At 52.7% G+C, this 23,159-nt stretch overlaps 7 protein-coding genes across 7 annotated transcripts; 3 read left to right on the top strand and 4 right to left on the bottom strand.

Moving 5' to 3' along the window:
• Nucleotides 1–3,725: 3,725 nt before the first annotated feature.
• V2A60_006812 (tyrosinase family protein) lies at nucleotides 3,726–5,748 on the bottom strand (the record flags this gene model as incomplete). The annotated part of the gene is made up of 9 exons (XM_083258103.1): nucleotides 3,726–3,875; nucleotides 3,942–4,147; nucleotides 4,205–4,539; nucleotides 4,587–4,741; nucleotides 4,794–5,159; nucleotides 5,206–5,253; nucleotides 5,307–5,389; nucleotides 5,442–5,518; nucleotides 5,579–5,748. The coding sequence occupies 9 exons, from the start codon at nucleotides 5,746–5,748 to the stop codon at nucleotides 3,726–3,728; spliced, it is 1,590 nt and encodes a 529-aa protein (XP_083114229.1).
• A 714-nt stretch (nucleotides 5,749–6,462) lies between these two features.
• V2A60_006811 (Mcm10/DnaG-type zinc finger protein) lies at nucleotides 6,463–8,782 on the bottom strand (the record flags this gene model as incomplete). Its single annotated transcript, XM_083258102.1, has 2 exons — nucleotides 6,463–8,723; nucleotides 8,773–8,782. 2 exons carry the CDS (start codon nucleotides 8,780–8,782, stop codon nucleotides 6,463–6,465), a joined length of 2,271 nt encoding a protein of 756 aa, XP_083114228.1.
• Nucleotides 8,783–9,357: 575 nt separating this feature from the next.
• On the top strand, nucleotides 9,358–10,662 carry V2A60_006810 (ribonuclease H2, subunit B; the record flags this gene model as incomplete). Its single annotated transcript, XM_083258101.1, has 1 exon — nucleotides 9,358–10,662. One exon carries the CDS (start codon nucleotides 9,358–9,360, stop codon nucleotides 10,660–10,662), a length of 1,305 nt encoding a protein of 434 aa, XP_083114227.1.
• A 69-nt stretch (nucleotides 10,663–10,731) lies between these two features.
• Nucleotides 10,732–11,486, bottom strand: V2A60_006809 (DASH complex subunit Duo1-domain-containing protein; the record flags this gene model as incomplete). The annotated part of the gene is made up of 2 exons (XM_083258100.1): nucleotides 10,732–11,181; nucleotides 11,256–11,486. 2 exons carry the CDS (start codon nucleotides 11,484–11,486, stop codon nucleotides 10,732–10,734), a joined length of 681 nt encoding a protein of 226 aa, XP_083114226.1.
• A 1,053-nt stretch (nucleotides 11,487–12,539) lies between these two features.
• V2A60_006808 (uncharacterized protein) lies at nucleotides 12,540–13,805 on the top strand (the record flags this gene model as incomplete). The annotated part of the gene is made up of 1 exon (XM_083258099.1): nucleotides 12,540–13,805. The coding sequence occupies one exon, from the start codon at nucleotides 12,540–12,542 to the stop codon at nucleotides 13,803–13,805; it is 1,266 nt and encodes a 421-aa protein (XP_083114225.1).
• Nucleotides 13,806–14,385: 580 nt separating this feature from the next.
• V2A60_006807 (SurE domain-containing protein) lies at nucleotides 14,386–17,073 on the top strand (the record flags this gene model as incomplete). Its single annotated transcript, XM_083258098.1, has 3 exons — nucleotides 14,386–15,281; nucleotides 15,336–15,401; nucleotides 15,606–17,073. The coding sequence occupies 3 exons, from the start codon at nucleotides 14,386–14,388 to the stop codon at nucleotides 17,071–17,073; spliced, it is 2,430 nt and encodes an 809-aa protein (XP_083114224.1).
• A 2,111-nt stretch (nucleotides 17,074–19,184) lies between these two features.
• Nucleotides 19,185–20,487, bottom strand: V2A60_006806 (uncharacterized protein; the record flags this gene model as incomplete). Its single annotated transcript, XM_083258097.1, has 3 exons — nucleotides 19,185–19,521; nucleotides 19,724–20,291; nucleotides 20,424–20,487. The coding sequence occupies 3 exons, from the start codon at nucleotides 20,485–20,487 to the stop codon at nucleotides 19,185–19,187; spliced, it is 969 nt and encodes a 322-aa protein (XP_083114223.1).
• Between the last annotated feature and the right edge of the window lie 2,672 nt (nucleotides 20,488–23,159).

Below are 23,159 nucleotides of genomic sequence, written 5' to 3'. Positions count from 1 at the left end.
AATAAGGAGCCTGAGAAAATAATACGAATAATAATAAAAAGAAACTGCATCATCGACTAGCATCAAGCCATGTTACGGACTGGGCAGAAAGAGGCGGACGGGGATGAATATGAGCGTGGGGTCGTCGTGGGGACCAGGCGGCTGGGGGGGGGGGATGCTCTGGTTTACCCATGACTAGTATTTTCACAAAAGACGGGATTTAAAAAGAAGGAAGAAGAAGGCAGCAACAGACAAGGCCGGGGCTGGCTGGCTGGGCTTGGCTGGTAGTGGTTGGTGGTAGTGGTTAGAACTTGGTGGTAGTGGTTGGTGTTTAGTGGTTGGTGGTGGTGGTGGTTGTGGGGAGGCAGGGGGGAGACGGAAAGTCTGCTAGATGATGCAGGCTGGCGAGAGAGGATTAAAAAAAAATAGGGAAAAAAAAGAGTGTTTTTGGTCGGTGATGGTCCGTAAATAAGCAAGGCAAGGTGTTAGTAGCTACTATATTAGTGTTTGTTGGTGGTGAAGAAAGTGGTGGTGGTGTCTGGGTGGAGCAGAGCGCGGTGCGCGGGACGGCGATTACTTGTCAACGAGCTGACTACCCAGTACCTACCGCCGCCGTACACGGTTAGGTAGTGATTTTTGTTTCTCAATGTCGGGCTGCGATGGATTGAGGGGGTTTTTTTTTTTTGTTTTTTCCTTCTTCTTTTGTTTGTTTGTTTGTTTGCTTGTTTGTCTCGTCTTTTACGCATGAAACTACGAGAACAAGGTGCCAGTAAAAAAAAAAGTATTAAGAAGGGAAAAAAAAAAAAAAAAAAAAGAGGTGGCTTGGAGTTGTGGCGTTGAAACAGTGCGGCTGGTGCTTCCGCCGAGAAGTGACTGGATCATCATCATTAACATGTCGCAAGTAGCCGTATTCGAACAGAATACATTCGAGCAAAGCGAGGCAAAAGATTTGCTGACAGGACATGATGGTAATTCCACCCATCAAAACCATGTAGTGGTCTTGTTCTTTTCCCAAAGAATTGCATACATGGGCCATGGATGGATAGTCATGGGTTGTGTTCATGTTGACCACCACTTCTTCTACTGCTTCCTTCTCCTTCTACTACACAGTACTGATACTACTACTTGCAATTCGCCGTAAATCATCGCTCTATTGCATTTCAAAACCCCGAAAATCCTCCTCTTCCTCCTATTAGTACTCTTTCATTTTAAGAAAAAAAAAAAAAACTCAATCCCCTTGGTCATGAATAACCACAAAAAGGCTAGAACCTCCCCACAAACACCCCAAGCCCCAAGACGAAAAGACGAACCCCCTTGTCGGTTTCTTATCTACGTCCACTCTCGACTCAGTATTTTATCAGCCTGCAGGGCGTTGATGACAATTCCATAACGTACACGACACGCACATACACACTCCCGCTTCAAAGAAAGAAGAAAAGAAAAAAGAAAGAAAATCACTCCCTCTAATTCCCGTCTGCTACCGGCCGTTCTCTCCCCGCCTTTCCCCCGCAAATTGCCGCATCCCTTGATATTCTTCTCTCCTCCTCCTCCTCCTCCTCCTCCTCCTCTTTAAAGCTTCTTCTACTTGCCAAACGGCTTCTCCCAGACTCATTATTACGTACAATATCATGCAGCCGCCCAGCCGCTCTCCTTTCTTTCCGACATCTTTGTCACGCTTTTCAAAACATGCCTTTGATCATTTATAAAATTTCAACAAATACTCAGTCTTGTTCAAAGGAGAGAATCCCGCTCTACTAACCCTCTCCATCTTCTTGTTTTCTCGGGCAGCCTCGGCTATCATGGGCATTCAACTTGGCTCTTTTGCTCCAGCCCATTAGTATTGGTCATGTACAAGTTCCATCAACGCTCTTCTCCCCTTCCCTTTTTCGCCCCATCGTGATGCATGCCCACCCACCTCCCTCCCTCCTCATTCATCAATATCCCCGGATTTCCTCCCTGCAGCCCGGCCGGCCGGCCTCTGTGGGGTGCATTTCGCAACTCGTCGTGCTCTCTCTCCCTTTCCCTCCCGTTTGACCCTTTTGTCCGGCCGGCCGACAGAATATCACAGACCATGACGTCTTGTACATTCCTTCACACAACAACCACCACGACATGTTAGCTCAAGGACGATCTGACGTATCTTCTCTTCTCCTCTTTCCCTTCTCCTGCAACTATACTCTTGTCGTCCTCGAACCGCGCCATTCTGCCAAATCCCACCCTAGCTTCTAAGCGTCCCCCCCCCCCCCCCCCCCCATCTCCCCCCACAACGCGCCCTTTGTCTCTCCTGTCCTTGTCCTTCAAATCTCGGTCATCCAAGAATAGCAACACGCACTACTAAGTCCTTGGGCATCAACATTTCAATTCGGGTTAGCATCGGCGATTGTAGTACGAAATAGGCATCTAGTCTCCAACAAAAAAAAAACCACTACTTTGTACTAATGGCTGCTGGGCAAGCTGCAGGCGGGCTCGGTAAAAAAAGAGCCCGGCAAACGACTTTGACGACTCACCCATCATCTCCACTCGAACAACTTGCTCGAGAGAAACGCCTCGTCGCAACCCATTGGTCCTTTCTTCCCAGCTTATTACCAAATCGAAACACATCGGGGAGTCCCAAATAAGCCCTCCCGGGATTTGGCCCTCCATTCTTCTCCTCCCCTTGCAAACGCAGTTTTTTGAAAAACTCGGTCAATGAATCAATGGATAGGATCCCTCCCTTCCTGCCCCTGCCCTTCCTGCCCCTGCCCCTCCCCCACCCTGGCGCGGTGCGCGTTTTGCTACAATATCTTTCGCGGGGCCCTGTTGTGACGTCTTCTTGTTACTCAAGTATCAGTCCTACGGCTAACTAACTTAGTCCTTCTTTACTGATAAGCGGCCCATACATGTTGCGACCTGCACATCATTCGCGTAATACCACGTGGACGAGAGTGGGCAAGAACGCGTCGTTACAGTCTCCAATGGCAGTTTTCAGAAAAAGAATAGTTTAAAAAAAAAAAAAAACCTGCTATAATCCAACTTCATCCGATTCCCCTGCCCGTAATTTTCGGCGGCGGGCGAAACACCGAGAACCGGGGCTATAGTTTACGAGTCTCATCTCTTACCAATTGCCATTCCTAAAGAGAGATTTCGGTTCACGTTTCCGAGATTCGCACAGCACAGTTTCCTCCTCTTTTTTTTGTTCTTCTTCTTTCTCTATACGAAACAATTGACCACTTGCAAAGACTTAACAGTACAAGATCACAAGTCCTCGTGACGGCTCCCCAAAATCACGCGCCACGGCTGACGAGAACCCCGGCCCCCATCGCTAATATCGCCGCGCCGCCTCCGAATCTAATCCCTGCCCCATCGGAGGTGGCCGCCAACGCTGCATTTTTGTTGCGTAACATCAAATCCATCCTACTCAGTAATCACTCGCCCGTTATCCATGTCTCGCACCATGCTTCACTCAGTCATCGACAGTCTCGTTCCAAAATCTCCACATCTCACGACCAGCAGCTTGTTCCACTTCAAGTGCACTCAGCTCTTATTGGCAAAACATCTTGGCCTTCTATTCCGAGTCTGGTCTACAACTACATGCACAGCTCCCTCCATCACTAGTGTCTACTTGGAACAGCAGCAACCTGTATAATGTATAAGCTTAATGTTGGGAGCGACGCCACCCACCAACCCAGACTGGCTCATACACGAAACCGTCGATAGCCTGACCCCCACCGTAGCGACGGCGCGAACCCAGCAAGGCTAGTCAGCCTTCATGATCTGTTTCCTAATCTGATTCCGAGCATTGTGGAATTTGAGTATTCCGGAAGCTCAATATCTGATCGTGGCGCCGCGACTTGAACCTGCTCAATTTGTATGCCTAGGCTCCGCACGTTCGCGGGGGATGACCTTGTCCCATCGCTCTACACGACCCGATTAGTACAACCTCCAATTTCTCAATAATAGTCGTTCGTGCCAAGACATCTCACTTTGATGATTTCAACTTCGAGCCCAGACTCGAGCGTATCCACGAGGACCCTGTTGCTTTTGCCGCGCAGATTACTGTAAACAGCATCAAGAGGGATCTCGCCATGAACGACTCCGGACTGAGGCATCGACATCAATACCAGATTGCCCATGTAGGTTCCGTTTATCGATACTTCGATTGAACAAGGACGTTCAACCTCCGACACGTCTATTGTAAGGTGAGCAAAGTACCTGGTCAGCATGAGGCGTGGACCTGCTAGCTGACCGCCCGCTTGCCCTCCGTTCAGCGTCTGGAACTCTGGCGCCATGCCGTTGATGATTCGTGTCACCTGCTCACGTATTTCTTCTGGATTCCTATTCTTCCTTTCCAACCCGTGATACGAGTAACCGAGATCATGAATCGACTGGATAGTCTCAGATGTGTGGAATTCGGTTTCGCTCCGGCGAAAAGGCGCCAGAGGTGAGTTTGTCGTCACAGTCGTGTTTTCCAGCGTCGACCATCGGTTTTTCGCAGGGTATTCGCCATTAAATAGTCGTTGGTCCGGGTGCATAGCTTGCCAGTATGCCCACATGCGATCGACATTGGAATGATGCAACATGCTAAATACTCATGAGTATCCTGTTCTGCCAAGAGCCGTCACACTTACAATAGGGGATCAAACCCTGTAAAGTCGACATGCAGGAATTGTGCTGCACACCCTGCGTCCCAATGGATCCCTCCATGGACGCCCTCCAAGCTGTTTCCTGGACTTTCCAACGTGGCAAACTGCTCAAAGTCCGACGACCTCGCAAAGACGTCATACTGCTTCTCAGTCAGATGCGGTCCTAGGACAAAGTTTGAATCAGTTACATACAACCATGCTCTTGTAATTCCTGTCTTTGATAAAGGAATTGGCCGTCTCTGGGTAGCTCTCGTTCTGCTTTCGGCACCGATACATCTCGGTGTTTCTCTCATCGTCAAACGATCCAAACTGCCCGTCCAGAACGGCCTGGGAGAACTTGAAAGTGTGAAGTGGGTTTTCTACGTACTTTCCCACGAGTTGTCCATTTTCCGGAACAGTAATGCTCACGGTTTGCGGCACGGTACTTTCAGGCACCGCTTCATCACCAGCCCAATCCCAGAATGGCGCCCTCAACGTATCGGCAGCTTCAATATACCTCGGGCGGTGCTCCTCTGGATACGTCATGGAGATTCTTTTGGCTCGGTCCACCAGTACTTGCTGTCAGGTGTCAGCAAGGTCGTCGAGGAATGGACTCGGCTCGTACCTCGAATAGTGCCACGTATGCTCTGTGCCATGGGAGGAACAGTTTCTCCTAATTCATGTCAGCGTGCTTTGCATAGCTTCTCGCTTGCCGCACTCGCTTACCCCATGTGGGCAGTAGCCCTCCCAACCGGCAGTGTTCTTGGGTCCTGTTTGGTCATATTCGATATACGGCTTTCCATGTATTCCTGCGAAACCATGTCAGTATTCATATCCTCAGGCACGGATGCTCAAACCTACCAGAAATCTGAAAGTATGATTCGGGATCCGTCTCATTTGCAGCCTGCATGGCCGCGAGCGCCTGGATGTACAGGTCCCTATCAACGAGAGTTAGATTCTCAATGGTAGACGGGCCGAGCCTGGCATTCAAAGCTTACCATTGTGCCCCGTTTTCCGCTTGAATTTCGGAAATGTTTCGTCTAGGCGGCACTGACGGCGAGCCGGGGTCGACTTGGGCTCCGGTAACGATGACTAGTGCGGCTGTGGTTGTAACATCGGTCGATAGCAGTGTCGCTGCGGTAATGATTAATTGATATTGCAGTAACATGATTGCGAATTAAACGATGCTGATGTAGAGATGTTTGCAGTTCAAGAAAGAAAAAATCCATGAATACGCAGAAAGTGATCATCGTCTGACCAGCTTCTGAAGAGATACGGGAGGCGCGTCCTGCTCCTTCCACCGCCTGTGACGCGCAGCCAACATTGCCACCGATTCCTGCCGCACAAAGTATTCTGGGCATCATTCACCATAATCAAGTAATACCAACGGCAATTGCCCAGCCATTTCTCCCCGTCATAACCACGTCGCTCCATGCGCTGAAATGCAAATTGGCGACTGGCAGATGATGGCCAGCCTGTTTGAGAGCCGGTGCGCGTGTACACACTCCTGGTCGCTGCCATTGCCCGATGTCGTCCGCGCATCGAGCAGTGAATGCTGTGCAACATATATTGTTGTTCTGTATACGAACATGTTCAACTTCTTCATTCGGAAGAACGGCATGACTGACCGCCCTTTGCGTAGCTACAATCGGTGGCACGCGTACCGCGATACGCTGGGAGCAAAATGTAATCGCTTTCGAATTGCGTTATTCGTAAGATATCATACAAGAAATAAATGCCAGACCTTTCAAGTGCCACACGAAAACATATTGTAAACACTACTCCAACGATACCTTGATGCGATTTCCGGCCCCAAAAAAAATGCCTGCGCCTGACCATTTCCCTCTACCGCCCAGAGTTTCATGTTGTTTCTATGCCATGGCTAGTGGATAATTTCCAGGTCATCGTCATCATCTTCCATGACGATTTGCCTGGTGGAGAGATCCATGCCTAGGCTCTCCCTTCCGGCCTCTCGAATGCCCTTCTCCGTGACAAAGCGTGTCTTCTTGCGGACTGGCGATCGAGACTTCTTCGGCTGTCCTGCGCCTGCGGCCTTCATACTCGAAAGCTTCTCCTTGAGATCATTGCCCCAGCCGTATGCCGATGACCTGTTACTAGCGGTGGTCACCACGCTGGACTGCGAGCTGTCATTGCGTTTCCGCTTGACTGGGCTCAAATGAATCTGTCTATCAGTTCCTCCTCGCAATAGATCCAATGTCGCAGCTTCGGATAAGGAGTCTGCTGTGTTAGCCGGCCCTCCTATAGCTCGGCTCCCACTAGCCTGAGAATCTGACCCGGCCTTGGCCCCGGCAAACTTCATGTACTCTCGCCCGGCGGCGCTCCCTATTTGGCCGAGCTTATTCATGATTTCTCTCTCCTTTTCCTTTGCCTCCAGGCTCCTCTTTAAGAATTCAGCCCGTTCTTTTCGATCACCAAGACTGATATCTTTCCCATCAATCAAGTCCGCCGAGCTCATGGAGCGCGTCGCAAACCAATGCGTCTGCGTCTCACGATGAAAATTGCCATTACTCTCCTTCTTTTGCTGCCATTGGCCCCAAGCCCCTGATTTTCCGGCGCGGCGCTGTCCTCCAAACCCGCTGTTGTTCATTTCTATTCGTGAGGACTTTTGCTTCTTGACCGCTTCGTTTGAGTGATATTCACAGAATTCTGTTCGCTTCTTGTTGAGCCATGACCCGCAGGGATTGCCATCCTTCTTCACAGACTTGCAAAATCCCAAATCGCGAGCAATTCCGATTTCAAGAATGGTGTCCTCGTCAGAGTTGATGACAAGACTGAAGCGCCCCGTATCTTGTCTACCTGGCGGTGGTGGCATGATGTTTGGATTCAGAATAGCGATGACGGTGCCTTCGCTTAGCTTCCAGAATCGCTCAAACCCGCTATTGAAGAGGAACAGATCAACCTCAAAGTCCAGATCGACCAGAGTCATGACCATATATTTGCCTCGGTCTTCGTCTTGCTTCTTGCCTGTCCCTGGCTTGTGTGAGCGAGGCTCCGACTTCTTCGCCAGAATTCCAAACACAACAATGTCTTGTTCGATATCAGGCAGGCTGAAGTCGGGTGCCTTAACATCCCGCAGTAAATCTTTGATATTGTATGATTTCTTGCCAGAAACACCCCGGGTGAGAACGTTGTGCGGAAGGATTCTTCGAGAGAGGTGGAAAGTTGAGTACAGCTCATACGAGGGCTGCTCCTGTTCAGATGTTGGGGCCAGGGACAAGGCTTTGCCAGCATCATTCGCTGGGCCGTCGCTGGTACCATACGTAAGCCTGCCAGATGGCACTGTGCGACTCCTCGTCAGGAAGCCACCGGTGGATTTCTTATTCCCTAACACCTGGTCTCGGGTAAAGGTAGGTGGTGCCAACGGAACATTTGGAATCTCCACAGCATCCTTCTTGTAAACATCCATCTCTTCCCTACCAATCCCAAAGGCATTGGAACGAACACTTTGAATCTTGGCCTGGCGTTCCTTACGGAAAGCCTCCTCCGACCTCAGTCCGGCAAGACGTTCATTGAAGCTGCTTGTTTGCGGGGCTTCCAAGGATGATGCAGCAAGTGAGCTACCTGATCGCGAACTCAAGGCGCTATTTAGACGTTTATGGCTTGGAGCACGCTTTAGCGAGATGTCCTTGGCCGTCAAGCCCTTGTCGATACCCAAGAGCACCCTACTAGGTGATATTTGTGGTTGCTCAGCTTGAAGCTTTCGGACTGGCGATGCGGGGACCTGGATGGCATTTTGATGGCGTCCTGGGCTCTTGGGCATGAGCCGGCGGTCTGAGATGGAAGGTGAGGCTGAAAGCGCACTTCTTCCGGCCGAAGCACTGCCAGCATCTGATTTTCCTCTCGCATTTTGCAGCTTCTTGAGACGCAGCTTTGCTTGTATTTCCTGTAGCTTTAGCTGCAGAGTCTCCTCGTCGTCTTCGTCACCGTCGTCGCTAGCGTCTTGAATTCCAAGTCCGACGCCCGGGGACAATAAAGGGCCTGCTTTGAAGCGTCCGCCACGAGAGGGTGAAGGGCTCGGGGAGGTTTGTAGCATTTCGCGGTATCGTTCTCGACCTTTCGGCGTGCTAAGAAGCGCTTCGTGCGGGGATCGCGGAGGCCATTGCTGCTCGGGTTCTTTGCCGCCTTCATCGGATTAGGATCGCATCGAAGAGCCGAACATTAATGTACGTACCTGGGGCCATTTTGCTCGGCGCAGCTGTTCCCTGGCCAGGGTGTTTGATGCCAGGGCTGCATAAAGACTGCGTGGCGCACCCAGTTATGATGACCGCACGCGCATACAGTAGGTAGTTGTCGGCGCTCCGAACGAATCCGATCGATAAGTGTATCCGGTCAGCAACGATGGCATGTGTGACCTGCTTGCGATGGCTCTAAAAATGTCGTAAACAGTAGAAAAAAGATGGCAAGGGCACAAAAGAATAAGATGCATCAAAGTGAAACGGCAGACGGTGAGAAACAGGTTTAGCGTCATCGCTCTTTGGCTCCCGACGCTGATTTTCGTTTGCGGCGCCGGGGCTCCGCTGCACCTGGCTGAATGGTCTGGGGACGCGTAAAGCGCGTTTGGCCATCAAGGGTCAGTGCATGAGAGCTGCACAAGCATCTGCATTCCGATTCATCATCCAAACTTTGCTGTGCTCGCGTCATTTGCGTTCTTTGGGCCTGCAGGCTATCTACTTTTTTGTCTTTTTGGTTTGCCTGCTAAAATTTACACCACTCAATTTTTGGATTTAGTATTGGAAATTCCAACAGAGCTGCCACTATGAGAGGCACGCGATCCTCCAAAGCTGCAGTTGCGGACACTCCAAAAGACACCCCGGTCTCAAAGTCGAAATATGCCCTATCTTCGAAATCAGGACAGTCCTCAAAGCTGTTTATTCTCCCCCGTTCAGCCACAGCCGACGCCCGAATTGTATCCCTCCCGCATCCGCTAAGCGGACAGCCCTCGAAATATTTGGTCTGTCCCGAGACGGGCATCTACGAATTCACCAAAGTCGCCGCACCAAAGACGTCACCGCGGAGCTGGCTGATTGCATCCACCAATAGCGACAAAGAGAATCAGAGCAGAGTTGAGAACGCGGAGACGGCTTCCAGCGCAGATCTGTTTGTGGCGACTCATATTGATCCCTTGTTCCTGCTACTGCCTGCATTAATAGATGCCAAGGCAGCGAAGTCGTCAACAGACCAGAAGCGTTTATTTCTATCGATCGAGGATTACGTTGATAAGCTGCCAGGAGAGTCGTCAAACTTGTGGGAGGTTGCGCGATGGCCCAAGACAAGGGCACTCTTCGAGTTCAGAGTGGCTGCGATATGTGATTGTGTCGACGCCGGTGACGAATCCATGTTTCGAGTCAACGAAGAGAAGCTGTTCCGTGTCATACTCTCAAAAGCTACACGTCTTGCTTCCGGAGGTCTGCCTGCCAGCATTGAGGAAAAATTTGTGCAGAAGGCCCTAGAAGCGCCTATCTTGCTGCGGAACGCGAGTAATATCGCCAGCCCGAGTGCAGGTGTAGCTACGGCTCCCGAAGGTGCAGAGTCCGGCACCTCCACACCAAAGACAGAATCAACAGAGTCTCAATCCAGCACCGCAACCGACGGGTCGACTTTCAGCGCGGTCTCACAGCCATCCACTGCGGCATCTTCATTTAATGAAGATGATGTCGCTGTCACAACCGCCATGACGGCGTCGGCGGAGATTGTTGAGCTCCAGCGTCTTCGGGTTGCGTTTGACTACATATGCGCGAGCTATATTCCGCAGGCTATTGCGGAAACATTAAAGCAGTCTCTCAATGACAAGGCCACATGCAAAACGGATTTTATGCCGCTCAATGCATACGTTACAGAACTGGAGAAGCTGCGCAAGGAGACTATGGCGACGCGATCGACTGGTGACTTTTCGAGAAAGCGGATGCGAGATGAGGAGGAAGACGAAGCCCGATTAGAAAAGAAGAGAAAGATGGAGGAAGAGAAGAAACGCAAGGCCAACGAAAGTCGAGGCGTTAGGGACTTGAAAAAGGTGAACACGACGGGGATGAAGAAACTCAGTGCCTTTTTCACGAAAAAGTAATTGCCGCCAGGGCATGGGGTATCTATTGTAATAAATGTAATATGATGAAGAGAGTGGCTTTCAGTGCGGCTATCTTGTGCCTCTCGACCGGGTGCCTCTAGTAGTTCCTATACCTCTCCCAATGCCCGAGGTCCCACGACTGGTGGAGGTTGATGTATTGTGTGATAGGTAACTAGAACTGGCACCGATGCGCGACCCTGCTCTTGCCCGGGCACGAGATGCGGTCCTCCGCGCGCTTGTTGTTCCGCGGAGGGATCTTGTGCCAGGCGCCAGCCTGCGTTTGGTCTCTTCCTCTTCTCGGCGGCGTCGCAGCTCCTCACGACGCTGTTCCTCTTCGCGCGCCCTGCGCTCGGCCTCTTGCTGGCGCTGGAGGGCCTCGGCTTCCTGTTCGGCGAGGTCTTCCGTGGTGCCTTTCCAACGGGGGTCGAGGATCAGGCGCTGGTTGTGTTCTGTCTGGGAGAGTATGCGGGTCCACGTATTGAGAAGAGTCGAGGCATTGTTTACAGTCTGTGTGACGACCTAGATTTCAAATCTCGTCAGCGATGGAGTGGGTAGGCAGTGATGATTGGCGGCGGCGCGCGGGGTCGGCATACGTCCATATTGCCGCCGGCTCGTTCAAGAGTGCCAATGAGACCCTCTATGGCCTCGTTGACATTTTTCACTCCATCGAGCTCTCTGCGCAGAAGCGCATCACGGTCGGGGCCCTCAGAGGCAGGCGTGCGCGGTGTCCTGGGTGTTTTGGGCGTCTTGGGCGTCTTTGGCTGGAGCGTTTGCTGGGGGGACGCCCAGATGTCGGTTTCGGTGTATTCTGAGTCATCAGCCATGATGACTGGATGACTGGTTGAGGGTGGTTGGAGAGAGGGATGTTGAAGGAATAATGACAGCCCGGACCAATGTACCCGTAGAAAACGTGCAAGTAAATGGAGATGAGCAGGTACACTGTCGTGTGTCTAGGCTGGGTGGTTGAGTGGAGAGCTTTGGGCGATTGAAGGAGTACCTACCTACCTACCTACGGATATAGGTGCCCGAGTAGGTTAGCAGGGAGGAGGCGTCAGTGTGCTGTGCGGCCTGTGCCTGCAGTAACTGTTGGGATCTGGTTCAATCGTGAATGCCAATCGGTGCAATCCGTACAGGATAATCTGTACTTTTTTTTTTCCCTTTTTTTTTACTTTGTATCCATACGCAGGCAAGCACCCCGGCATCCGGGTAACTTATTAGTGGCCATCCTGGTAGCGGCCGCCGGCCACCCGTCAAGGGCACCCTTCAAGGCCACTTTAATGGGTCAGACGCCCTTGTTGCACGAAAATAACGCGTCCTACCCCAACCCAAATAAGAGGACGCGTCGCGAGCGGCCCCCCATCCGCCCAGAAAAAAAATTAGATGCACGTTTAGCGACACGTGTGGGCCCGCCTCTTACAGTGCTGCAGCCAGAAGGGCAGAGAGGGGGCTGGTCTGGCACCCACGCACCCATGCCTCTGCCCCAGCCTCCTCTTTGTGTCGCCGCACTAGAACATCAACCTCCTTCTCCCACCACTTTCGCATCACCTTTTCTACCCTGCATCACTTTACCACAACAGCGTTTACTGCTTTATACAAACCACCACAACTCAATTCATACTCGATTCTATTCACATAACTGCAGCTATTACTAGTACTAGCTATTCTACCTGCGTTATTTATTCCGTCACCGCTTCTTGTGCTGCCCTGGCCTGTTAGTCCATCTTGTGTTCGTCGATCCTCACGCAGAGTTGGCGATTTCACTTGATAGACTCTTGCGCGAGTAGCCTCTAGCATCTATTGCCTCGCCTCGCACTCGCGCCCCACAGCCTCCGCCGCATATCGCCCTCGCCGTCACACCGTGTACGATGGCTTACAGGATGGCTGCCAGAACCCCCTCGCCGCCACCGACCCGGGAAATGCAAGCGCCCTCAGCACCTCGCTACGGCTACCAGGACGACTACCAGCCCTACCCCAAACCAAGTCGTTCCACGCGCAGCTCGACTCAGCGCAACCGCACACCTTCACCTCCCACCGCGCGTCAAAGACCTCTTGCTTCGCCGCGTGGTGCCAGAAGAGCCAGCAACCAGAGCAACGCTACCATGGTCTCTCCAGTCCCTTCCCCGCGCAAGAGGCGCCAGCCTCCCGCCGACACCAGCCGTCGCAGTGTCTCCGGCTCACTTACTGCCGAGAGCATTGCAAACGCCGCCGCCGCCCTTGGCTCTTTCGACCTCCCACCCACCAGCAGCCCGGTTAATTCTACTCTTCGCTCCTCGTCCTCCCGCTCTCGTGGCATGCTTCCTACTCCTTCCAAAACCCCATCAAAGCCCGCCAACGAGAAGACGAGCGCTGAAATCGCCACGTTTGCCCGCAACCTTTTTCCTAGCGACGACTCGTCCCTGAGACGAAAGCCTAAGTCCTACTCGGGCCTCGGCATGGATAGCTTTACCGCCAACCAGGATGATGAGCCCATTGAAATCTTCACCGATACCAAGGACTCAATCCCTGAGATCGACACGACCGAGGCCAACCCGTTCTATGTCGGTCCCTCTAAGCAAGAAACTGGAGCTAGCCCCCGCCGCAGCCGTAGAAAGGTTGTGATTCCGGGTGAGGGCTCTCAATCGCTCGAGGAGGCTACCCAACGCGAAGACGGCATGGTCTATGTCTTTCGCGGCAAGAAGATCTGGCGCAGATTCGCCGATGATACGGAGGAAGAAATGGATCAGGAAGCCCGCCTTGTCCAGCCACTTACCCGGTCATCTGTGAAGCCGCGACTGCTCTTCCCTCCCAAACAGCCAGAGCAATCCGATAGGGACTTGGAGGACGAGGAGGCGGTTACGGATGTCGAAGATGAAGTCAAGCAGCGCAGCGCCGCTCCCGTTCCCCAAACACCTACCAAGAGTCGCAAGGAGGCCGCCAAGACGCCAGAGGCCCCCAGATATGCACCCGTCTCGCCGCCCGAAACCAGAAGAACTACGAGATCAGCCAACAAGCTCTTGAGCGAGGAGACGCCGATCAAGAAGAAGCGCCAGCCAAGCGTGTTCGATTCATGGCCACGCACAAAGGAGCACAAGGCGCAAGCACCTACCAAGAGAGCTGGTGATGATGGCCTTGCCTCTGCACCTGCCAAACGGACCCGCGCTTGAGTGATTGGCGACGACAAATGAAATGTTTCTTCTTTCTTTGCCATCACGAGCATTACTCTTTTATAATGATCACGCTGTCGCATAGGTCGCTATGTCGTCCAGCTACTCTTTCTTCTTTTCAACAAATTCTTCTATTTCTTACAAGTGCGATACCTAGTTAAGAAAACTCCGTGGTGGAAAGTAAAGGAAGCACATTGGGATATCGAGGCGTTTGGAGGGGTACATTTTGTTTTAACTACCTGTTATGTTTTACTCTACATTGTAGACTGATCAATTGAGATATACACTCTTTCGCAACTACCAATTTGTTTTCCTCTGGCCGTCTGGCAAAACCCACATTTTCACAAGCTTAAATCTTTACCCAACTCACTTTGAACAGCGTCAACGGCACTGATGCCCCACCTTGGCCTCAGTATTGGGCGGTGATCAGTTGCGGGTTAAAAAGTAACCCCTCCATCTCAAGCCTTTGCGCAATTCTCAAAGTTTACAGTCGCAGAACCGGGGCGTCTGGAAAGCTCGGCTTGAACTATCTTATAGTTGTCTGTGGCATAGAGAGTCCCAATCGAGCGACACCGCCGCCATGCACATCCTGGTCACCAACGACGACGGGCCGCCATCGACCAAGGCGTCGCCCTACATCCACGCCTTTGTCAAGCACCTCAAGGCGGCGGGTCATGAGGTCTCCGTCTGCCTGCCCAACACGCAGCGCTCATGGATCGGCAAGGCGCACATGATTGGCCAGACGCTGAAGCCGGTGTACTTTCGCCCGTCGGCCAACGTTTACGGCGACGAGACCGAGGGCACCACCAACAGCCTCCCCGACACGTCGGGCGAGGGGGACGAGGAATGGATCCTGGTGGACGGCACTCCCGCGTCGTGCGTGCAGATTGGCCTGAACCACTTCTTCCACGACAAGGGGCCGGTTGATCTCGTCGTCAGCGGGCCCAACTACGGCCGCAACACGACGGCCATCTTTGCGCTGAGCTCCGGCACGCTCGGCGCGGCGCTCGAGGCGGCCGTGTGCAAGTTCAAGTCCATCGCCGTCAGCTTCGCCTTCTTCTCGCGCAACCACGACCCGGTCATCATCGACGCGGCGTGCCGGCAGAGCGTCAAGGTCATCAACGGGCTGTACGAGCAGTGGCCGGCGGACGGCAGCGTGGACCTCTACAGCGTCAACGTGCCGCTGGTCGAGGCGGTCGACACGCGCAAGACGTACCTCACCAAGATGCTGCAAAACTACTGGCAGGCCGGCGGCTGCTTCGAGGAGATTGACGACCCGAGCGCCGCGAACCCCATCGAGGAGGAGGCCAAGATCCGAGAGGGAGAGTCGTCCGCGGCGGCCGGCAAGAAGACGGACTGCAAAGGACACAAGCACAAGCACTTCAAATGGGCCCCGAGATTCACCGATGTCTATACCAGTGTCGAGGAAGCTGGGCCCGGGTCAGACGGATGGGTGGTCAAAGAAGGTCACACCAGGTATGTTTTGATGTTTTGATGTTGGGAATGATTCACGGCTGACGGTAGCATTAGTGTTACACCTCTCAAGGCAAACTTTGCACAAGCTAATGTAGGAGACAGCCAACAGGAGTTGAAATTGTGAGTTGACCCGATTGTGATTTACATCTCTGCAATTGTAATGTGTGTGTATGTGTGTGTTTTTGAGTTCTGGTGCTCTCGAGGGTTGAAGTCTGGATCTTCCTGGGTCAGTAGGAATAGATAAAGACGACATACATACATGAAGTGGCGTGTACACTATACGTTCCATCGATAGACACAATTCTCACCATTAGACTATTACAGTTCTGAACCTGCTGTGCGCGAACAAGGAAGCAGATTGGCCATGAGGGAGAAGCGGCCGGATAGCAGCCGGCCCGACAAGATTCGGGCATTTGTTGCATACGAAGACGAGTATGTGCAGCCGCTGATTGTAGCTGCGCTCCAGTCGGTCCTCCCGGACGACATGGTCGACTTAATCACAGACGTGGCGGCGGGCTCGGACGACGGCACGTTTTCCGCGTCACGAGCACTTTCGTCATCACCCCGTGCGCGGGCGCTACAGATCATGCCCTACGAGGCGCTCGACTTTGACTACGCCTCCTCCAACACGCGGTCATACATGATCAACAGCTACATGATCAGGAAAGCGCTGATCCGCAAGCACTACCTGTCGACGACGGTAGAGCACTGGGTGGCGAAGCGGCCCGCGTCGGTGCTCAAGACACACGTGAAGCGCAGCGAGGCGTTCGAGGTGGACTATGCCGAGTTCCTGGACGACGCCCTCGTTGAAGCGTTTGATCTTCGCGAGAGCCTTGCTCGCAACGATGCGCTGGGTGAGGACGCGCCGCCGCAGGACAGGGAGTGGTGGATCCTGAAGCCGGGCATGAGCGACAGAGGCCAGGGCATCCGCCTCTTCAGCACCATGGACGAGCTGCAGGCCATCTTTGACGGCTGGGAGGAGGACCAGCCCGACACTGACGACGACGCCGACGACGACGACGACGATGACGGCCAAGAGAATGACGAGCAAGTAGCCCGAGGCGGCGGCGGCGGCGAGGACGACGACAAGGACTACATTACGACCTCGCACCTGCGGCACTTTGTCGCGCAGCCCTACATCCACCCGCCGCTGCTGCTCCGCGACGGCGGCCACAAGTTCCACATACGGACCTACGTGCTCTGCGCGGGCGGCCTGCGCGTCTACGTGTACCGGCCCATGCTGGCGCTCTTTGCGGGCAAGCCGTACCGGGCGCCGTGGGAGGCGCCCGACGACGCCGAGACGTTTCTGACCAACACGTGCCTACAAGGGTCGCCGAACGAGACGACGGTGCAGCGCTTCTGGGCGCTCGAGGAGGGTCCGACGACACTGTCCGCGGCGGCCAAAGAGGACATTTTCGCACAAATCTGCGCCGTGACGGGCGACGTCATGGAGGGCGCGGCGCGGGCCATGCCGGTGCACTTCCAGCCGCTGCCCAACGCGTTCGAGGTGTTTGGCCTCGACTTTCTGGTCGACGCCGCCGGCTGTGCCTGGCTGCTCGAGGTCAACGCCTTCCCGGACTTTAAGCAGACGGGCGCCGACCTGACCGACATCGTGGCCGGCTTCTGGCGCGGCGTGGTCCGCGAGGCTGTGCTGCCCTTTTTCCAAGCCGACGAGGACGAGGCGACGACGCTGCTGCCGAAGAGCAAGAGCAAGGGGGGTCTGGGGGATCCTGGAGAGGACGAGCGCAAGGATATGGTGTGCGTGCGGGATATTGACCTGGGGCGGCGGTGATTCTATGACGTCGTCGTTGTCTCTTTGATGATGCGGGAGGCCGGGGTGGGATGGGGGCGTGTAGAAGAAAGTAATCACAATCATTTTCTACATGAAAGGGGCTTGCCATGTCACAAACCTAATCTTGCGATTTCAGATCTGCAATTCTATGACTTAAGTACCCGTATAAGAACGGAGGGGGCTGTTTCCGCTACATTTAAAATTAAAAGCTGTCTTCATCTAATTTCCCCCCCATCCGCCTCTATGGGTACGGAGGAGGGTTGACTCTGCCAGCTCTTGGGAGGTGTGAGTGATTTTCGAGGACGGGAGGCCTCCAAAAAGTCAAAAAAAAAAGACGGAAATGAAAACTTTAACATGGGGTTCAAACGGTGTTACTATCCAGAGGACAAGGGAGAAAAAAAGTCCCGAGTTGTTTTATGTTTAGGAGATTGGAACGGGCTTGTAAAGAGAAATGAAGCTTGCAACAACAACGGTCTTTGCAGCCCTTTTCGTCATTTTAGTGTGGTGGCGAGAACAAGCTTAAATGCTTTCTGTGGGGAAAAGCAAAGGGGGCACTCATCAAGTTGCTAAGGGGACAAATAAAATAGAGAGGCGAAAAGGAATGTCTCCCAGCCTCAATAGAAGATCGAATCAGAGAGAATTCAATAGCAACGAGCTCGTTTCCAGTCGGTAGAGGATCTTTTGTCTCGCTTCCTTTCCGGGCGGGGGGGCTGAGTGAGGGAGAGACTGAATGAGAGAGAGAAGCTTCCACGCGCCGGAGCCTTGGCCGGAATCGTGTGGGATTCCGGCAACCAGCATGTCACTCTTTTGCACAGCCTCACTCGTCAAAAGTGTGTGTGTGTGTGTGTGTGTTCCACGGTCCGTCGAGACGCCCTCTGGCCGGACGCAATCACAAGCCCGATGCCGTTTCGAGAAGGTGAGGTGAGATGAACCAAGTAGTTAGTTAATGATGTGAACCCGGGCCGGCCACTTGCTCACCATGTATATCCGGCATAATCCTCTGGACGGGGTACACGCAAAAGGTCATTACACTTTCCAGCCACGGGCAGTTTGATGCAGATTTTCTGCGGACTTTTATTTTTTTAACAGAACAAAAAAGAAATTAAAAAAATTACCACATCACTTCCTGGGAACTTTCATATCATCCATATCGTCCATATCATAGTTTGGTTCTTGTTAGTAATGACGCCGGGCCTTGCTCCACTCCGCATTTTCCTAGCCTGTGAAGAGAGGCTGTGCAAGACTTATAAGCAGTAGTTGGAGAAGAGGGGTGAAAGTCTGCGTATTGCAGATGGTTGCCCAGGGAAGAAAAAGTTCCAGTCGACCGATTCTTCGCGCCCGTGGCTTGCAAAGAAAAACCCTCTTCGATGGGGGGGGGGGCGAGAGGGGGCGTGTACGTAGAAAAGTCACGATGAGGCAGTGCTGGGTTTGACGAGGTTTATTTTATTTTATTTTACTCATTTCTTTTCTTCGTTGGATGCGGGCAAGCGCGGGAGCTGTCATTCTGGGCAAGTAAAGAACAAGAGTTGCATCTGGTCCGAAGCGTGGTAGACATTCAGTCCTGTCAACATGACTGGGGAGATGGCCATTAGATGTGGTGGTGGAAAAGAAAAACCACCAGTCTCTGTATTGGTATGAGAATTTTTTTTTTCTTTCTTTTCCCTTTTTGTCTGGGCGACCATGTATCAGATGTTGGTCAGATCCTGCACATTGGACCCAAGAAAGCAGAAAACAACTCGCTCCAATTGCCCACGTCCCCAAATGACTCGTCTTGCTCCCTCTCTTGTCCCATTCGTTCTTCATTACATCATGAATGGCATAAATCAGAATCAAAACATCAAAAAGAAGAAACAAAAAAAAACATCAAACAAAGATGACATCTGCCGCTGAGAGAAAAAAAAATAAGGCAAGAAACTCATATTGCTCATGTCTCCAATGGTCCGGCCTTTCCCTGTCTTGCCCAGGTAACTTTTCCTTTTCCTTCTCCTATTCTTTTCCCAAATCCCAAATAACCAAAACATGATATTCTTTTTTTGCCCAATGCTTTTCTTGTTGTAATTCCTTGTTTTTATTTTGTTTTAATTATTTTCTTCTTTTTCTTTTTGCCAAGTTTAGTCTACGCGGCGGCGCCAGTCGCGCGAGGCAAACGCCCTGCTCGGCGAGTCCGTAGCACCACCCGCAGGCGAATCACCACCGTTGTTGCTGTTATTGTTGCTGTTGTTGTTGCGCTGAACGTCATGGCGGAAGCTGCTGGGCTGCATCTGCTCGCGCTGGCGGCGTGCCGTACGCACCGTGATGGGGCTGCCGTTGAGCTCGGTGCCGTCGAGGGCCAGGCGCGCGGCCTCGGCCTCCTCGCGCGTGTCAAAGTCGACGAAGCAAAAGTTGCGGTTGCTCCCGGCGGCCTTGCTCTCGTCGGGGCGGGCGGTGATGCGCTTTCCAATGGCAGCACTACATCCGAGATTTTGTTAGTCTTGGTCTCGTTTTCTTTCTTTCTTCTTCTCGTTTTCTCCTGCCAAGTCTCGTCACATGTCTCTCTTTTCAAGTCGCACTCGACAGAGACATTCCAAGCCGACCTGCGGGAGAGCCGACATCGCATGTAACACGAAGAGAATGTAAGGGTGACAGAAGGAGAGCATATAAAAAAACGTACGGCTTAAAATCTGCAAAGATGGCCTCCATCTCGACGCGGTTGTGCTCCTGGTCAATCATCTTGCCCAGGCCACCGACAAACAGTCTGCGGCCCTCTTCTTGCATGTTCTCGTCAAAGTGGCTGAGGGCCGCGCCGGGGCCCTGCCTGTCGCCGCCGCGCTGCTGCTGCTGCCCGTCGCGGTTCGAGTTCCAGTCGCCCCAGCGGTTGAAGCCCTGCTGGCCGCTGTTGTCGTTGTTGCGGCTGCTGCTGTTATTGTGGCTGTTGCGCGCAGGCGAGGAGGACCCGGAGTCCGCGCCGCCCTCGCGGCCCCAGCGCGCGCCGCCGGTCGAGGCGCGCGGCTTCTTGGGCTCGCAGGGACGGACCTTGAGCGGCCGGCCGCCGATCGAGACGTCGAGCGTCTCGAGGGCGTGGTCGGCCGAGGCCTTGTCGGGGAAGTCGACGAAGCAGTAGCCCGGGTTGCGGCCGCTGACGGGATCGACCGAGATGTGAATCTTTTCAAAGTTTCCAAAGCCGCCCTCGTTGAGCATCTCCTCGATCGTGCCGGGCTTAACCGAGTACAGGAGGTTCCCTACAATTCGTCCAAGACAAGATTAGAAACAGAGTCAGCGAAAAAGGGTCCCCCGAAGGGAATGTGGAGGGATGGGGGGGCAGAGCGGTTTATCAATATCTGATGTTTTTTTTTCGGCCCAGGATCGCGTACCGAGATAAATGCGCTTAGAGGTTGCGAGGTCCTCCTGCTGTTGTGGTTGGCTAACGGCGTCCATGATGTCTGATGTGTGAGTATACTATGTAGGATGGGGTATATGAGCAAGACGAATGATGAAAAATACTGGTTCGAGAGAGAAACGATTGCAGTCAAGTCTATTTCGCGGTGAGTCGCGCGATGCCGCACCGCACCAAATTTGAAAAAAAAAATATATTGGTGGGGTGCCAATCTGTGCCTGTCCGACCCCACCATAGCTCTCGATTGGCGGTCATGACAACACACATTGATGGCATGTCGTCAGTTTTGCCAATCTTTTCTAGGAAGCCAACCCGGGATGATGCATTGGCTAAGTGAATTGGTGTTTGAGGCAGACGCTCTGTTTTTTTTTTTTTTTGCAGCATTGGTCCGTATTTTGTGCGTCTGTAAATTGAATGTTACAATGTAGGTAACACCGCAGCTTTGGTCTCTAGTCGTCGTTGCCTCGATGGAATGCCCACATAACGAACGCAATCAGGTCCAAGACGACCAGCTTACTGATTACAGGGATACAAAGAGAAGGAAAAGACACTACGGAAGAAACAATGCATATTTGATCAAAAATGAAAAAACAATCGAATCAAATCATCGAGTTTATAGCAAGTTCCCATCCTACACACTCGATATAAAATAAACAATTAGGATATAGGGTAGCTGATCCAATGTATCAGTAGCTCAAGTTCAGCACGTGCCAGATTATCGGTCCTGGAGTCTCAGCTAAGCAGTTGGCCCATCATCACAACCACCCACGCGTTTGCACATGATCAAAGCTCCGGGTGGCATGCTGCTGACCACGGGAGAACCAAGCAGTGCCGACCCTGATCATATCCGGCAAAGGTGTGGCCATCTGTCCTGCGCGGCACCCCACCGCAAATTGCAGATGCGACGACCCTGGCGCTCCAAGAAGGAGGCTGTGTACATGCAAAAGACCCAATAGTCTGCAGTTCAAACGGTGACGTCCCCCACTCCCGTTGGATGATAACATGGCCAGAGTGACACGATCGGGCTTATCAAAATCCTGGAACTTCCCCCCCTACAAAGTTTGGACCAGCGTCATGTACGAAAAACCAGGGAACAAAGAAGCATCAGGGCGCGGCGTTGGCAGGAACCAGCACGACATCGCGTGGCGGCAGCCATGACAGCCGTGCGAATGCCGAAAACAGAATTCTGATGAAGAATGAACCAAAATGTTGGAACGGCCAAGGAGTTCTCCATCGAAATCTGTGACAAACCAGGAGGCTTTGGAGGAGCGCAATCAGTCCCACAAGGAGGTATAAAAGTGCAGGGTTATAGGCGCACAGACGAAAAGGAGCTAATTTTTTGATGTTTTTCATTTTTATTTTGCCACTGGCCGCATTTGTTGCAGCTCTGATGCATGAGAAAGCTGATGCGAAATTCAGCTTGCGGGGTTGGACGGGCTGTAAGTAGTTGTGGTTCCAGCATGAGTAGTCTTTTAGGATTACGGGTCGGAGAGTACAAGGCGAAAAGGCTGATTCCGCGCTGTTTAGGCAATCGCCGACCCAGGTGGTCGGAATAGCTAGAACGTTCAATGTAGGAGAATTGTATACTTTTGGGGGCGTTGGATAAACGATGCTGACCTGCCGCTGAAGATGTGATGGAAATGCAGGCGTTTGACATGCAAGTTCTTTGATCGCGACAGTGACAAGTGACGATCCATTTATGAATACATCGCGGTGGCATGGCATGTCATGAAAGAAATGAAGTCGAGTGAAGCTACGGATTACTATTTCTAGAACAGCGTTTGTACATTCAACAGTTACTTGGTGTGGTTCAGCCGCCATTCCCTGGCTACCTTCCTAACTCGGAAAGAGACCACCGTCGCGCGCGATCGTCCGTCTGAAAATTAGAGGTGACAGGTGTACTCTGTATGGTGAGTGCCCGTCTTTGTCCCTTTGCCAGCCGCGATTCTGACACATGGGAGCTAGGAGCTAAAAAGTCTAGCCACTTCCCATGTTGGCGATAGCTTGGTTGCTTCGCCTCAATGTTGGAGAAGCAGGATGGGCGCCCCCGTTATGGGACGTGATAGCCGAGTTACAAGTCTGCACCGGCTCTTGCCACACGAAAGCGACTTACACACAAGGCCGGATTGAAACGAGTCCCCAGAGGGGGTGAGAGGGGTGGTGGTGGTGGCTTGGAAACTTGCTTTTGATATGAGGCGGGACCCTGCCCTCATCCGTAGCGAAATCTCTGCGACATGATTTCTTTGTCGTTGCTGTTGTAACTTGTTGCCATGGCATTACTCAAGAGTGATTTTGTGCGTGAACAAGGACGGACCGTTGTGAAGCCGTCAAAAACATAATGTACGTGGGAGGCCGCCCAGTAACCGCAAGGCCACCCAAGCCGCCCTTGATACGCGGATCACTACGTACACAACAGGCGAAGCAGCGTGGTTGGGGATGCACTGCCACGACATGCTAGTCAGGCGGTAAAGGACACTGGCCACGGTGTTGAGAGGAGAACTTTGGCATCACCAAGGGAAAGAATCATGTCATGGGCCAATGCTTAGATTGGATAAGCAAGGCTTCTGGGCCAAGTAGTTAGCTGAGAGTCTGGATTGGGGTCCGGAGCTTTACTTGCCTGTGGTGCGCAGGAGCTGAGGGTGCATATCGTCGGCTGCAGTACCCCCCACTCACTAACCAGTTAGTGAGGGACCGAAGAGCTTGGACTACGTCG

Source organism: Cordyceps javanica, chromosome 4 (assembly GCF_051103115.1).
Source record: "Cordyceps javanica chromosome 4, complete sequence".
Lineage (NCBI taxonomy): Eukaryota > Fungi > Ascomycota > Sordariomycetes > Hypocreales > Cordycipitaceae > Cordyceps > Cordyceps javanica.
The sequence above is the reverse complement of the archived record's forward strand: the minus strand, read 5'-3'. Positions and strand labels throughout refer to the sequence as shown.